The following is a 16,335-nucleotide window of genomic DNA, read 5'->3' on the forward strand; positions in this document are numbered from 1 at the left end:
GCTGCCCAGGATTTAACATTTTCTACAAGTCTTGTAGTCTTCAGTTGAGCAAATACCGTAATTTGGTGTCACTGGTGGGTTTCCATGCTCTGCATAACTTTTTGTTGTCTGTCTGCTCTCCATCTTCTGTGTTTAGCTGTTGTTTCCTCTTTTTTAATGTTTGTTCCCTTCATTTTCTAAGGATTGCAGATACAATCAGTGGAAAGTAATTGCCAAGATATTCTTCAGTCTTCTGCTATCTCCAAATGATAAGGTACTTTGCACTTGATATATCTATTCTCTTAACCACTCCCTTTGATAGTAACATCTGCCTAATTTCTGGTCTGCCCTTGGCTTTCTTTGCAAACTCGGGTTTCCTGACTGGGTACTGACAGATTGCTAATCTTCACCCCGGTGGAAGAAATCAGTCGAGTTCTGCTTCCCAATGGAAAACTCCAAATTTTCTGATCCCTTCTTCTACTGTGGTATGAAACCAGAGCCGTTTTTCATCAACCTTCTTAAATTTGGACACCCGGACTAAGTCCAGTATACTAGAAGTTATGCCAATATTTCCATGCTTATACGTGTAAATTGTGCTATCTGCTGAATTAAAATGACTAGCTTTCCTGCCACTTCTGCTCTGCTAGCATTCACGATGTTTTGCATCCATCTGCAACGCAACGACCTCGCTTACATTTTTGCTCAAGTGCAGAATATGGAGCAGATTTTTTTTCCCTGCCAGTTCTGCATTTCTACAGGAGAAAAAAATACCACTTCCTTTTAGTAGAGGAACAATCTGTTAGAATGTTTTACCCTTTCACGTGCTTCAAAAAAGAAATTCCCGTTTTTCTCAGCTCAGCCAGGTATTGATTTCTTCATGTACCCTTTTGCTTCCCTTATCAGTTATCTATGGTTCCTAACAGTGGATTTTTCTTTGTTAGCTTCAGCTTTTCTCTTTATTCTATTTGTCATGTTTTTGTTTTTTATAGCTTCCTTAACTTCCCTCCGAGCCAGGTTGCTTTTTAACTAGTGTGGCCTTCGTTTTCAGTTGTGGGATTGTGGCTTTTCGAGCATCTAGTTAAAATGTTCTTAAACAATTTTCAATTAGTCGTCATATTTTTCTGATTACATTCTTTTTCCCAACTGATTTGGCTCGTAATTGTTTTCAGCTTGGTGAAACTGGCCCCTTGTAAAAGTGTGTGTGTGTGTCTAGTATTGGTAGTGCTAATATATTTTATTCCTAGTTTAGATGCTTTTTCATTGCCTGTAAACGCGTGATCAAGTCATGGTGATTTGCTTTTCAGCTATCAAAAAGGGGGGATGAAGCATGGCTGCCTGTTTAAAACTCACATATGGGCTCCGTTTCCAAACGTAGACCAGAGCACAGGATCCTGCCGTAGGGACTTGTTGGCGTTTAGCTGAAGGCGGTACGTTAGCAAAGTGACGTGGTCTCCACCTCTTTGTCCTTTGGTGGCTTGATGACCTCCACTTCTCCTGCCCTTCAGTATGGTGGGCTGTGTCCCAGAGGTAGCGCTTGTTAGCTCAGGGGGACTTAAAAAAGTAGTAGATGTGGCCTTGATGCTGGCTTTGGAAGAGCTGTTGTCCATGTCAGAGGTAGGAGCGTGAGCAGCTCGCTGGGACAGGATTGAGGAGCATCGGCCCGGGTGTGCGCTCTGCAAAACTGGTGGCAGAGGCAGGTGGAGGGGAAAACCAGGAGAAACCCATCGCGATGTGTGGTGGGGGACGCGTTTCTGATGAACGAACTGTAAAAATGGGCAAAAGCACCAGCTGCTCCAAGAGCAGTCAGTGTGGCACTACTAGCATGGGCAAGCCAAAGTCCAGAATTGACACCTCCAGGCAGGGCCAGATGTCACCTCCTGCATCTCCTCCACTGGCGTGGCTCTCGGGGAGGTCCTGCACCAGGAATGGGTGCTGCCGCAGGCCCCGATGCCGGCGTTGGCCTGAGCACGTTGACTTGGGCACGGGGACACGTCTAGAGACTGCTACGGGAGGGCTCGGCCTCGGTTACCCGTTAGCTGACCTTCGCTCGTGCCGAATGGGAATGATCAGAGTGGGGAAGGCAAATGATGAGCAGTCGGGCTCCATCTGCAGATGGTTAATTACCAGTTCACACAATATGTTGTCAGGGGTCATCTGTTTCCAGTTTCATCATAAACAGAAGTAAATGTTGAGAACATACTTTTGTACATCCAGTTTCACTTGTTGTGGATACTTGGAATAGTTTGCAACCCACATCTTTTGGTTTTCAAGGAGGGCTTTTGGGCAGAGAACCCTGTGACCATGTGAGATCTTTTTTTTAAAGAAGTGCCCTGGAGGTTGCATTGTAGGGACTTTCCTTATGCAAAACATAAAAGTGCTGTTTTTTAAAATTATAACCATATTTTTCATTAAAGTCAGTTGGAGTCCCAATAAACAATTGACTCTGAAAATTTTCCAAATGTTTGTTGCAGTGCTGTTTCTATTTTTAATTATTTTTCTTAAGTATTTTTCTTAAAAACACAGCTTGACTTATAATTTAAGAAGTGATCTAGTAAATCAGAAAAAATGCACATGTATATAGGTCTTTATTACAAAATAATTAAAACCCACTGTATATTTGAATGTAAGAATACTTCTGTGGGAGTGTCCAATGGTTCCTGCCGTTTGGTTTATCGTGGGAACTTCTTTTTTTGTTGCCGACTTTCCTCAAAGACCCTCGCAGCGTGTTTAGACATTTGTTTTGTATAAATTGAGAGCTGTGTGCATATTCAGAGAGACGGAGGGGACTTTGCAAAGTAGCTGTGAGGCGCAGAAATGTCTGGGCCGTAGACACCAAGGCACGGTTTCCAGACTCTGAGTCTGGCTTGGGTATTGTCATCTTTTACTCCTTATTCGCAGTTTTAATCACAGAGCCGTGTTACCTGGTGCCAGGCTGGTTTGTTGTCTTTAAAAAAAACAACCCAAAACCCACTAGTTTTAACTCAAAATTTGTCATATCTTCTTTATAGAAAACAATAAAGATCTCTTTGTAAGATATTGGGGTTAAAAATTCCTTTTGCGTTGTAATGCAAGCTGGAGACCGAAGAGCCTTAGAGGATGGTCCAATGCTGTTTCTGTGAAACGCCAAGTGTCTGCGGAAAATGCTCCTTTCCAGAAAGAGCAGACCATGGGAGAAGGCAGTGGAGATGGAGATGGAGGCGGCATGTGTGCATAACCTCTCCCTGCTGTGAAAACAATGGGGTGGGAGGAGGAAGCTGCAGAGACACTAATTCAGATTTCACCCATCTTCATTCGGCTTTCAGCTTCGGAGCCAAAGACCCCTGCGTCGGCTCGGCTGGAGGTCCGAGCCGTGAAACTCGTTACAGCCTATCTCAACCACGCGGGCAGATCGGCCAGTTAGAAGTGTGCTTTTCTGCTCGCAAGATTAATGTCTGTGGTTGTCGAGAGAGATCTGAACTGCCAAAGGCATGGGATGTGGGAGGTTAAATACGAGGACTTGCTGCTTGCTGGAAGTCTGTTAGACAGCAGCTCAGCTTACAGATTTGTGCTTTTTTTCCCCTATCCGTGACTACCAAAACCCTTCTCAGAGCTGCTAGCTAATGGTGTTCATGCTTCTATGTGCAAAGCTTCTGCCACCTGCATGCTTCTGGAAGCGTCCCACCGTAGGTGCAAAGCTCACTGATCTCTCGAATGTTTTTGAAGCATTACCTGTTACAACTGTGTTTGTCCATATGTTCTGTTGGGTTTCTGGCCCTGGCACGTGGTTCAAATCCTGCTATGCAGCCAAGTGAGCAGTCACTGTGCTTCTGGTTCTTGTCGCAGCGAGATGGAGTGTGCCCAAGCCCAGAATCCGTGGATCCAGTGCCCAGCATTTGAGTTTCATTGACGGTCTCCACCATAGCAAATTGCTCTCTTGCTCCTTGCCTCCCAGGGCAAGGAGCAAGGAGAAAGTAATTTCAGTGTTACTCTAAGCCTGTTGCACTTCTAGTGAACAATCCAAGACATCACGTGCTGGTAGGGCAAGTCCGCAAAGTCATTTGCTTTTCGTCTGTTCCATGCTTGTTCCTGTTATGGGGCTTATTTGAAAGTGCTTTAAAGTGTCTCGGTTTTCTTCTGAGATTAGTCTGATGCGGGATATGTGATTTTCATTTAAAAGAGCCAGAATGTGGTAACGTGACAGCTGTCCCGTGGTGTGCAATGAAGGTCACCTTGCAACGGTATGAAAGGCCCTGATTTGTTGCTGCACGTGGATCACAGGTTCTGAATTTTGGTCCTCTGGTGTAGTTCCGTTGTGGGGTCAACACTGTGGGTCAGAGCTGCTAGTTTGCAGCATGTTTCGTGAATAATAATAAAAAATATATACTTCTGCTGCTTTGATTAGTAAGATTTTCTGAGTACCCTGACAGGCTTTGTGCTGGGCGCTGAGTTATGAGTGGTCCTCTCGCTTTCGGAGACAGATGTTGTGTTCAGTTGAACCTGGATTGTCTGTAGTAATGTAAGGCCCTTGCCAGGATGAAAGGAAGAGAAAGCGTGTCTTATTATTATTATATTTATTTATTTATTGTAAAGCTAAGGCCATGACCTGGCCTGAAGATCTCTTTGCTTTGGATTAAGAAAGGTTTTTTCTGTATGATGATTCCCTCACCTGTTGCACTGCTGCAGCAGTGGTTTCTTCTACGTGACGCTTTGGCAGGTACCCCTTTTTCTTACTCGTAGGGAGCAGGTTCCCCTGAATTACCAGGGTTGTATTTGTTGCCTCGTCATCAGCTCAGAAGGTTGTAACTCAGTGGGAGGCACTGGCAGCAGCTGCCGGTTCCTGCTGTGCTTGACGTTATTTTGTCTCCTGGTCTCCTGATCCTCTGCTATTCTTTGCGGGACTCTTGGGAACTGGACGGTAGTGCTGAGCAGATATAATGCTTGCAGATAGGGTTATGAAATTTTTACTTGATGTCAGAATGTCTTTATGTTCCTTGAGCAACATGCATAGTGAAGTGGGATCCTTGACCCTTATCTCCAGCTAGAGGTAAGATATTTCAACTTGCATTTGGGTCTCTTTGCTTAAACAGTGAAGGCTTTAGTCTGCTTGGTGTCTGTAATTACCAGTTGATATTTATTACCCTGTGAGCGTGTGAGGGTCCAGTATAATCTATTTTGCATTTCTGCCAGGGACCAAATACTCTTTGTCACAGGAAATTTCTTGGGTGAGTTCAAATATGCTGTCTACAGCCTCCCATACCTCTTGACACGCAGTCTTGCTGGTGGCCTGTAGGTCTGTAGCAATTTCTGTGGTATTCCTGGAATATCCCTACCTCCTTGGTTAGTCAGAGTCTTAAGTATTGAAGTATCACCTGTACCCATTGCTTCAGCCATGCTAAGCTGCCTCCAGCTGTAAATGTTTGAAAAGATTTTTTTTTTTTTTTTTTTTTTTTGCCCTTGTTGTCTCTGTTAAATAGAGAATTACTTTTCTTTGGCGATCCTGCTGAGCAGCATTATCTTCCTCCTGGCTTCAGAAGTCATAGACACCAAGCGTTTTCGCTAGACCTCCCACAAGGATGGCTGTTGTGTCAGAATCACGGAAATGTCTGTCTTGGTGGCTCCATTTAGATGATGAATGGTTTTCTGAAGTTAGTGTGAGCCACAGTTTGGTTACTTCTTACAGTCTGAACTGCCTTAACTTCTTTCTCTTCCCAGACCTATATTCCTTTATTATTATTATTTTTCCTCTAAAGCCTTTCCACTGGGAAATTCTGGCAAAAATTAGGAATGAAATCTCTGTCAAAAGCCCCACAGAAGACTAGAGATCCATTTTGCTCAAAGGGCTTGGGAAGAACCTGAAAAGATGGCTTTTTTGCTGAGACTGGAAATTTTTGAATCACATCTTCCTTGCTTTTGCTGAGTTCTTAATCGTGCTTTGCTGAGGAGAGTAAACAATTATGTAAGACCATCATCGTGCTCTACATCCATTTGACACTTCTGCTGTTGACTTCTGTAGAGGATAAACATCCATCAAGACGGCTAGAATTTGTCATTATTTCATGAAAAATGGCATTAGCATTGTTAAAGCCCAATGGGAACCCTTTGGTACTAACAGCCTCCAGGGATAAATCAAATTTGTACTGGCTTTTAAGACACAGACATAGCCCAGTAGTCCCTCTTTAACTGAGGAGCTGGGAAAATTGTTTTATCTTTGGTAACTCTTTCCAGAAGACCTTAATACAAAGCTAATATATGAGCCATACATAGCTTGTGCATATCTGATGTTAGCATCTATAATCACTTATTATTTTCTGTGACTTCATGGTGGAGCCGGATAGTTGGTCTTAGAAGATGTGGGTACCAGGGTTCTGTAGCTAATAGAACTGATCTTTTTGAATGACGGTTGCTGCTTTCTCTGGAGGGAGGGAGGAAAAGGCTTTATATTACTACTGAGGAAGCAGATTGGTCCCAGATACGGTGGCTTCGGGACTGTGGGAAAATAGGCTTTGTTTATGGGCAGAAGCAAACTGTAGGGGAAATTGCTTCATTGCGTCATCCCCTGAAGGGTTGGCTTGGGGCATGGGAATGGTTTTAGTCATGGAACAGATATAATGGGTCCCCTTTATTCCTTCTCCTGCTTCAAGGTCTGTTCTTAATCCAGACTCACAGAATTTGTATTCCGAAGTCGATCACAAACTGGTTTCAACAGAGGGTGTTGCCCTGTAGAGTCCTAACATCCCATCTAACTCGCATCCCAGTTTGCCCTCATTTAGGCTTCAAATTACCAGTATTGAAATTTCATTGTTGAGAGGATCAGGCCATGTTGGCCACTGTATCTTGATAATTCAGTAGTTACCCAAATATTCCCAAAGCTGCCATCTTCAGAAGGTGACGCTCTGGTATCTGCTCTGACGTTAAGTTGATCATGGAGATCTTCGTGTTGGGATATGCTAAGTCCTGGGATAAAAGGAACGTGCGTGGTTGTTCCTCCTGAAGAAGTTAAGGACTGCAGATGAGCCGCCTTGGTCCTTCGTGTTCTGGCGTTCACCTACCTGTTGTGCCACTTTACTCAGCTCTGCTTATGTCTTTCCAAATCTGTTTGCTTTCAGTATGAAGTTCCCTTGTCACATTCAGAGATGTTGCATTATTTGTCAGTCCCTCCTGACGTCTTGATGAAGACCCTTGTCTTTTCCCTCCCTGAAGAAAGCAGTGCCTTTTTAAAATATATTTATTTTTGGTGGTCTGTTTGTCGACTACTGTTCCTGGCTTTTTTGCTTTCCTCTAGACCCAGTCTGCTGCTGTGGGATGTGTAGGTTCACTTAGTGCAATTTAAACTTTCCATCTGTTTGCAGCATCTCTCTCTTGAAGTAGTGCAGTTCTTTTTCCTGGGCCAGGCAGGAGCTCTGGTCAGCAAAACGTGCTTTAAATTGGGTTGTTGCTGTTCTCCTTGAGGAGAGTTTATTGATGACTTCCCACAGTAGCACCTCGTAAGCATGAGGGGCTCTCATTTTCCTTCTGTTTCAAATTTAGCACGCAGGAATAGAAATTTCCTCCCCCAATTAGGACAGCAGCCAACTTCCTTCTTGCACGTATCGTTGCAGCATCTCTCAATGTTATTTTTAAAGCCTTTTTTCTTTTTTATTCAGGCGTTTGGCTGGCGGGAGGTGATTGCCGGCTCTAGGTTGGGAGGCGCAGGAGCAGCGATCCTGTCTGGCAGCTCGTGGCTCAGCCAGCCGGGGCGGTCGCGGAGGCCTGGTGACTGCCAAGGCCTGTTTCAGCAGAACGTGATTTTTGGGACCAGCCTTCCAGTGTCCTGGACCAGTGCCTTTTCCTGAGGACCTGCCTTGCCTCAACAGACACCAGCTTGTTCTGCTTTTTCTGGTGTGCTGCCTTGGGAGAAGGCTTAGCATCTGCCTTAGGTGTCTCTTGGGACTGGTGAGGACACATTGGGAGCAAAGTCTTCCTGTGGCTCTACAACAAAAAGAATAGATAAATTTTAATTCTCTATCATATTTGGTGCTGTTTTTCCCTTTCTGGAATACCAGGTGTTGAATTCTCACCTAACCAACCATCCATAGCTGACCGTAGAATGGCTGAAGGTTTGAACCTGGTGACGTGCACAGCGTAATCATTTAATCTTTGGTGCCAGTTGTGTTTTCCATCATCTACAATGTGCGGGTGGAGTGTACGACGTGGGCTGGTGCACTATCGCATAGCTGTGTGTGCTGGGTTATCCTTGTCCAGCTTCTTAGCGCTTCTGGCCATTACTGTTTAGACTACTGTGTGCCAAACTTAAGAAAGCTTTAGAGTTTTAAAAGCTTCATATGGTACAGACAAAACTTTATCAGCTTCTTAAAATTATTTGGCCTCTCCCGTTGCAAATGAATTGGCCTATGTTATTTTTGAAGTTAATTAGTTACATGAATGTTTTCTTGGTGTTCGTGTTTGGAGCTCTGGCCTGGTGTCCTGTGTGGAGCATGTTTCTCCTCTTGGCTCAATGACGTAGAGTGTGAACTAGCCGTTGGGGTTTTTTTGGAATAGGAGTGAGCTAGAAAGTTCTCCTTACAAACTACAGCTCTCTGTTACTTGAAATTGAAATCTCATATGTCAAATCCTTTCCTGAAGAAATTTTGGGCAAGTGCCTTAAACAATAAAAATAACCTTTGGGAAGAAGTGTTTTTTTGAGATGTTTTAGATAAATATGCCTTTGTTATGGTTTAAGAAAGCTTTTCTTTTTTTTTGATGTGAATCTGACTAGTGAGTGGATTCCCAAAACTGAGCAAGGTATGCTTGGAAAGAAATAAAACCACAAAATGGTGTGGTTAGAAGCTTTTATTATCTCATGCCTGAAGATAATACCTGTGAGAGAGGGGAAATCCTGTGGTATTGAATATCACCTAGCACTTTTTTATCCATAAGAGAAATTTATTGCGTAGAAGAGTAAGCAGGCTTGTTTCTTTTCTTCCTCCCCTTCTCCCCACCAACTGAAGAAATGTTCACATTTTTCATTCTCCTGTATTTAGGTAACTGTCTGGAAAAGTCCTGACCTCTTGGAAGTCCGGGCTGATGTTGGATTTTCTTTTTTTTCCTTCTTATTTCACTATGAAATTTTATCTTGAATTATGAAAGTCTTGGTGTTCCTCCTGTGTCTTGGTGTTCCTCATCTTGGGGCTCAGAACCTTGTTTTACTTGTAATGTGAGTGTTGATCTGTCTGTCCTTCATCTACTGAGAAGACAAGCCCCTGTCTTTTTGGGATTAATGATTTATTGCTTTGTGTTAGTGCTTTGCCCCGATGGGAAAGTAAATTCCTGCTTCCCTTTCTTTGCTGGAGTGAATGCTCACTATAATGCGTTCATCGCTGCCCAGTAATCTGCAAACTCCATGATGGCTTTTTCTTTAATGCAATACTAGTCTATTTTTATTTTAGTAGCACAGCCTCAAGGTCCAATAAATCATCAAGCTGATGTCAAGCAAAATGTCTGAAAGTACTTCAGGACTCTCAGTAGCAGCCACTCAGGTCATTAATTTGAGGAACTTTCCATTCCAGTGGCAGCATCTTGGGGTTGAGGTAGGCGCCGTGCCGACCATGGGACAGGAATTTTGATGGGCTGCAGCGAAGTGGTGACTTGCCCATCCAGGGATTTGAAGCTGTTTGGCAGGTACAGACGGTTACAGTCCCCCAGCGCACGTGGTGGCACATTTCCCTGACTGTGGTAGAAGATAGCTCAGAAGATGAGCAAGGAGGGTCCAGAGACCTTGGAGTGACCTCTTGGAGCTGGTCACAGTTCAAAAGCTGTCTTCCCAATTTGAGAAGGCCTGTTTAGCTGGAAGACCGGCTGGCTGTATGTGGAGAGACCAGGCAAGGATGCTTGTATTTGCCACTGTAGCAGACCTAAAACCATATAATATTACAGGTTTGGGTCTGCTCTGGTTACCTCATTAGCTGAGCCAGAAATTGTTTTGCTGGTATTGATAGTGCTCACAGAAAAGAAACAGCTTGAATCTGAATTTTAGTAAATCTAACCCACTGCTTTCCAGTGAGGATCCTGCTTGGCTCCTGTAATTAGAAGCTTGTTTTTTGAGAAGTGCAGCCCTGAAGCATCCAGATGTGGTTGAAGTCTTCTACAGAACTGCATGAGATGTTGTTTCCTTCATCTTTCTCCACTCTCCCAAAGATTAAATGGACCAGCTCTTTACCATTCCTTGTTCTTTTCCTTCTGGAAGCAAAGTGAGAATCCCAGATGGGTTTCCAAGGTGGACTTGGAAAACACATTTCATATGTAACGTGCTTTCTAAGCAGTGCATGTGAAAGGCTACCCATGGTATATGTTTCAACTTAAGGAAAACAGAATCATCCAAGAAATGAAGCCAGTGTTTCTAGGCATATTTTTTGTAGTATGCTGCTAACTTTTATAATGTGCTTTTAAAGCATCACTGGAAAAAAGGAAAAGCATCAGACATTATACTAGCTGCATGCTAAGTTAACTGTGGATTGAGCAGTACTTCAGTTAGCAAAGCAGTAACTCAAATTAGTGCCTGTGTCCTCTCTGACTTGGACAGAATCTGAGTCTTTCACTTAATCATTTATAACTAATTGCAGTAGTTCTACAAAGTCGATGCAAATCTTTGGAGTGTGCTTATACTAAGCACAAAATTAGTAGCATATTTTGGTGCTTTTCAATGACTTGCATAGCACCTGTGCTCGGATGCACTTTTCTTCATTAGCGTCAGACTTGTAAACCTACTCTGAGAGCTGAAAATCCAGCCGTGTTAGCTCATAAGTGTGATAGTTGGTAGTGCTGCATCACATGTGGATAGCCAAACTTTGCTTATAGAGTCTATTAAAATCCCTTTTGTTCTTCCATGACTGTAGAGAATTGGTATTGTAGCTCATAAAATAGTTTGAATGTGTGGGGAGGATGTAGGTATAAGTTGCCTAGTGCAAGATCAACAAAGGTGCTAAGGTTTGTAATATACCTTTTAAACACCTGGATACCCATTACCTTAAATGAGAAGTTACATGCTTAACAGAGAATGGGACTTAAATACAACCATCGGTCTGGCTCTTCCATCACCTGCAAGGCTTCAGAATGAAATTCTATTTAATGTTTCTTCAGTGTTTTCTATTGAAGTATCTCCAAAGCATTTTAAGAACAAGAACGTTAAGTCACTTAACAGTTTGAGAGATGGCAGGATCTCTTTCCACTTTACTTGGAATGGGGAGAAAAAGTTTGGAATTTATTTGGAGGATGAAGAGATTCCAGCTTCTTGAAGACTTTCTCATTATTTGCAGGAGCACAACAGTCCCTAGTTGTCTTTTGCTTGGTAACCTGGCATAGCTCAGAAAATAATTCTCTGCTCCAGCTGATGGTCCTCCACGTGTGTCCCTGAGCTGCTCACTTTTTGCTGCATGCTGCATTCAAAGGAAGCCTGCTGTGAGCAATCAGCAGAAAAGAAAGATGTTTATTGTTGAACCTACTCAGATGATGTCTTTCTCTACCAGTCACTGTGCTTAAAAAAAAAAAAAAAAAGTTTTGATTCTTTGGCTTTGTTTTATGGTGCATTATACAGTGGATGTAAATGCCATTGTGATAGTTAAGCAGGGTAACCATCAAGCCAACATAGAAGTCCTTGGTGTTTATGCAGAACTGAGGGGATGTTTTAAGTGTGGTAGGGAGTTGAAGTGGTGATTCAGAAATATGACTTAGAGGGATAGGATTTAGTGGGAAAATTTCCCACTAAGTCTTGTCACACTAAGTTCTTGCAGAATATTAATTAGTAATATCGATTGATATGGTTTTAGAGATCCAAAAAAATTTGGTCTTGCCATCTAGTCTATCACTGTTTACTAGATGCAAGGTTTGTCCATGAAATTGTGTTCTCCACTGTGGGTTTTTTTTTTTTTTTTTAAGAGCCCTAATGGTGTGTGCATATTAGCAGAAAAGAGGCGCTTTTAGTTGTGATCCTTCCTTGCCTGTGTAAGAACATTCAGAGGCTAAATGTTCTCCTTTTCTCTTCCAGTAGGAAATGAAATTTAGGTGGCTAGACATGACTTTAAAGTGCAGTCGAGTTCAAGTGCTTGCCTTCCCTTCGCCCAAAGCTCTAACCAGTAACTTACTGTTTTTTTGTCCCTTTTGGAAGACTGTTTTAAGCTCTGGTATTAGCACATCAATGGATATATCAATCCAGTCTTGTAAAAATGCACGTAATTCTTGGATCAGTAAAGATATGGAGATGTATCTGAGGGCAGATGGAGCTGGCATGGTTGGTGATGGAGCTGAGTACCACCGTGCTGGGCTGCGTTAACAAAGGCACTAGCCTGCACCTCTCCTGACGCGAGTAAACCTGTGTCTAGGACACAGGAGCTCCTTTGAGCAGACTTCCCAGCCCCGTTGGGTGGTGCAGCTTTAGGTGCTGGAGGATGCAGGTGCTGAGGGCATGTTCAGGAGACGAGTGTAAATGCTAGACGTGTAACGTGGACAAAGCTGATGAGCTGGAAATCAGTTGTAGGCTTAGATGTGATTGCAGCAGTTACAGCCATCCTGAAAATTCACGACCCATGAAACATTTTGGAAGAGAAATGTGCGTTGGCAGGGCGTTTCTTTCATTTGATTCATGTCGCAGCGTTGGAATCGATGACGCACTCCTGCGGCATGCGGGCTCGTGGTGGTGAGGATGTTCCCATGCACATGCCGATGGCCGTGTTGTACCGCCCGGTTCAGTCCCATGTGCAGAGCAGACCCGTCGTGGGAAGAGGCATGGTTCCCAGGAGCTGCTGGGGCCGCGGAGTTCCCAGAGGACGCAACGGATGAGTCAGCTGTGAGTTTGAGGGCTGGGGTACCTGTCCCTCTTGGAGGGACACATCTCGCCCAGCTACTTCTCCATTCTTCTGTAGTAACTCCTGATCAGCAAACCCGGAAGGCTTCTACTTGTGCAAAATTTCAGTGATGCTTGAGCAAGCAGCGATGGTTGGTTGTGTTGAGGTTGAACAGCTCTTCTTTCTTCTTCCTCTTAGGCTAACGTGTTTGTGGCAATACAAAGTTATCTTTTGTTTTCCAGCTTTATTGCTCGTGCCTCATGGAGACCCCTCCCCACTGCTAGCTTGGTTTAAGAGAGCTCCACTGAATCGCTTACGCGCTTTGGGGGGTCGGGTTCACACCTAGTGAAAGGCAGGTGCAAGTCCATGAACTCCAGATGGAGGCAGAACAGTCGAAACCATATTGAATTTTGTTTTTCAGCTTCCCTCACCAACGTCATGTTGGGGCTAGATGACAGTATGCGTAAAAATATTTTTATTCTATTTATCAATAGCAGGTGGAGTTTCCTGCAAAAGTGATCGGTCGATTATTGTTGTCGAGGTATGAACAACTGTGCCACATGTGTGCCGGTGGCTGCAAGGGAGCTGGCAGAGGGGACGCAGGGAAGACCTCCCAGCTCAGTTGAGAGGCACTGTTTTCTTTCTTTTTTTTTTAATGGTGTATAAATTAAAATTGGAAGGGGGTGGAGAGAAGGTGTGAGATTTTTCTTGTGGTTCTTTTCAGAGGTATGTTTTTTATCCTTAATAGATTTATAATATGCAGGTCTCTTTATTTGTTTCTATAAAATTAACTAGTAAATTTAAAATGGAAAAAAGCTGGTAATAGGAACCAGGCTATCTTTGCCAGTGCTGAAATGTTGCTATATTTATGAAAGCTAGACAAGGGCATTTTACCTTCTGCCGGGTGTTATGCCGGAGTGCCACATGTTGGAGGGTTGTAAAACTTTTACTAACGAGAAGTTGGAAGAATGCTAACTTTCTAATTGCCCTTTTTTTGTGAAAGCTGCTGTTTATTTTGGTCTTTAAAAAATGTAATTGTAATTTTGAAGTCTGCAAGTTTAAACGTAGGCTAGCACTGCCTCGTAATGTGGGAAGGATGTGTTACCTGGCGGTCAGAGGACGGGTTCGTGAGCTGGGAGCCAACGCTTCTGTCTCGTGCTCTAGTGACGGCTAATTCTGAAACCCTGGAAAAATTCTTCCGCATTTCAGTCCTGAAAATTTAAGCACAGCCATCCAGGCCCAGTCAGTGCGAGTTTTGTCATTTGCTTCTGTTGAGAAAGGATTTTTTTTTTGCTACATCCATGAAATAGTGGCAGGGTGCTCCTGTTGGAAGACCCTTTGGTGTCTTTGGATGAAACATCTATCTAAATGCTAAGTTATTAATGATAGTGCACATTATATTAGCTATTCTTTGCCTTAGTGAACTCTCGAAAATAGGTCATTAGGCAAGCGTGATTAAATTAAATAATTAATTTGCTGTGATGGGGCATTGTTCAAAGAAGGACTGAAGTGCAGAAGAGCTTCATGGAGCCTTTGGGAGTTGCTCAGTGCTTGGGGGATTAAAGCTTCTTTGTGCTGAGATGGTAGTTTCCTATACGAGATAGTTTAAATGTGGGTTTCTCTCCCTTTCTTCTTTTTGCTTATTGTCATTTCTTTGCTATTACTTCCATGCTGTTGGAAGTGTGGCCATGGTCACATTGTCTGACATTTCATTCTTTAAATCCAAACCATCGTAAAGTGCTTAATGAGGGTAAGAAATGATGCCCTGGAAACTGGGCGTTTTCTTTTCCTTCTTGAACTTTCTTAAAAATATATTTGAGTGGAGGAAAGTGGGATGAGGACTTTGAAACATGCCTCCAGGTTGGGTTCCTCTCTGGTGTGCCACATGTTGCTCTGAAGGAAGTTTGTCACCAAAGCGTACTGCTGATTTATAAACCCCTGTGATGACTTCAGTGAATTCAGCTGAAATTCAGGAGAAAATCCTTTCCCAAACTGTGTCTGCAGGCAAGATGGGCTGATGCAATCCATCAGATCTGCTGTGGCAGGTACTTTGCCCAAAAATTTCAGTCCACGGTAATGGATTATTTTAATCCTTATTAAGATACCCTAATGCAAGCAACATGTTTGGGAAGTATGTAACACCCGTGAAGTCCACTGATGTCACTTGGGGATATTAACACCTCTGCTCCCAGCTAGGTCCCGGCGAAGGGATTTCAGAGCGGTAGCTAAGTACACAGGTTCGAGATGTCTAAATCCAAAGAAACATCGCTGGCCTTACAAAAGCAGTAAGGCTGCATTAGAATAATTGCACACCGATGAGATTGCAGGCATCTGGGCTAGTTAGGTACTTTGACATAATAAATTTCTGTATCAACATTCAAGTGATCACTTTTGGGCAGCGACAGCCTCACCATGGCTCCTCTTTTGCTTTGTGTTGTACTGGTAATGAGTAATTAAGATGTAAAGGCACAGCGTGCAATGTTAAAACGTTATTCTATGAAATATGCATTTAGCTTCTGTAACATGTTTTATGCAGGATCATGCTTTCTGAGTTCATAGGCAGAATTTCTGGAATAATGCATAATACGAACAAAAGATACATATTAAGGTCTAATGAATAGTAGTATTGATCTTCTCTGTTTTTAGTAGGGTTCTCAAGGGCTAGCACGTTTTGATTGAGAAAAACATGCTTCAAAGAAATAACCAAAAAACCATTTGGTCACAAGGGATTTTACTAAGGCACGTTGGCTTGGAAGAGCTCATGCCTCTGGGGACGGGAATGGCTGTGGATATTGTCTCTTCTGAAATAAGCAGTCAAAGGGCAACTCTGATGCTTTCCCGTCTTCCGGCTGTGGCCGATTCGCTGTTTGAGATGGAAACGCCAGTGTTACTGAGGTCAAAGGCTCACATACATGCTGTCGCTCATGGTTGCACTGAATATCTCATGTATATTCTTAGCAGACCGATAGGCTCGTATGGCAACATCTGTGCTATTGTTCTGGCTTGCAAATTATATAGAACAGTAAAACAGATGCAGTTCTGTCCAATGCCTGGTTATATCTGATTTGTACCTGCTACTCTTCTCTCTTGCAGCATGTAAAAGCCTGTCTATAGGGGTGCGATCCTGGCTCCAGTAAGTCAGTGGCAGAGTTTTTTCTTTGAGTTTAATAAAGTTAGGATTTCTCCCTTGTAAGCATGTGCGTTGAGCTCTGTTAAGCTTTGGCCAAGTTATGATGGGATCCAGTTCGGTAGTGGAAGAGTGGAGCAAATTTTTGGGGAGACGGAAGGGAGAAAATGAAAAAAAAAAAAAAAAAAGTAACAGGGTATAAACACTTCTTTCAGGTCTTCATTTCTATCTTGTTGTCTTATGGCTGTGACGGAGGGAGGTGGTGGCTTTGGAAAGTGGTGGCTGCGCAGTTTCCCTGTTAGCCTTTAGAGGGCAGATGATGTCCAGTAAATAGCAGACTTGGGGCCTTCTGTGATTTTTCTGATTGTGAGTTATGTAAGTTTGGAGACTTTGAATGTGGACTTTTAAAAAATGAGTAGTTAATTCTCCACTGTC

At 43.2% G+C, this 16,335-nt stretch overlaps 1 protein-coding gene across 6 annotated transcripts in view; it reads left to right on the forward strand.

Moving 5' to 3' along the window:
• EXOC6B (exocyst complex component 6B) overlaps positions 1-16,335 on the forward strand; it is a 291,383-nt gene that overhangs the window by 108,346 nt on the left and 166,702 nt on the right. For 3 of the 6 annotated variants that reach the window (XM_064511671.1, XM_064511672.1, XM_064511674.1), the window contains exon 7: positions 182-253. The exons of the other annotated variants lie outside the window; for them this stretch is intronic. In XM_064511671.1, coding sequence (XP_064367741.1) covers positions 182-253 — 72 coding nt within the window. The remainder of the gene's footprint in view (positions 1-181; positions 254-16,335) is intronic. 6 annotated transcript variants of the gene reach the window in all.

This window comes from Dromaius novaehollandiae, chromosome 4, assembly GCF_036370855.1.
Source record: "Dromaius novaehollandiae isolate bDroNov1 chromosome 4, bDroNov1.hap1, whole genome shotgun sequence".
NCBI classification, from domain to species: Eukaryota; Metazoa; Chordata; class Aves; order Casuariiformes; family Dromaiidae; genus Dromaius; species Dromaius novaehollandiae.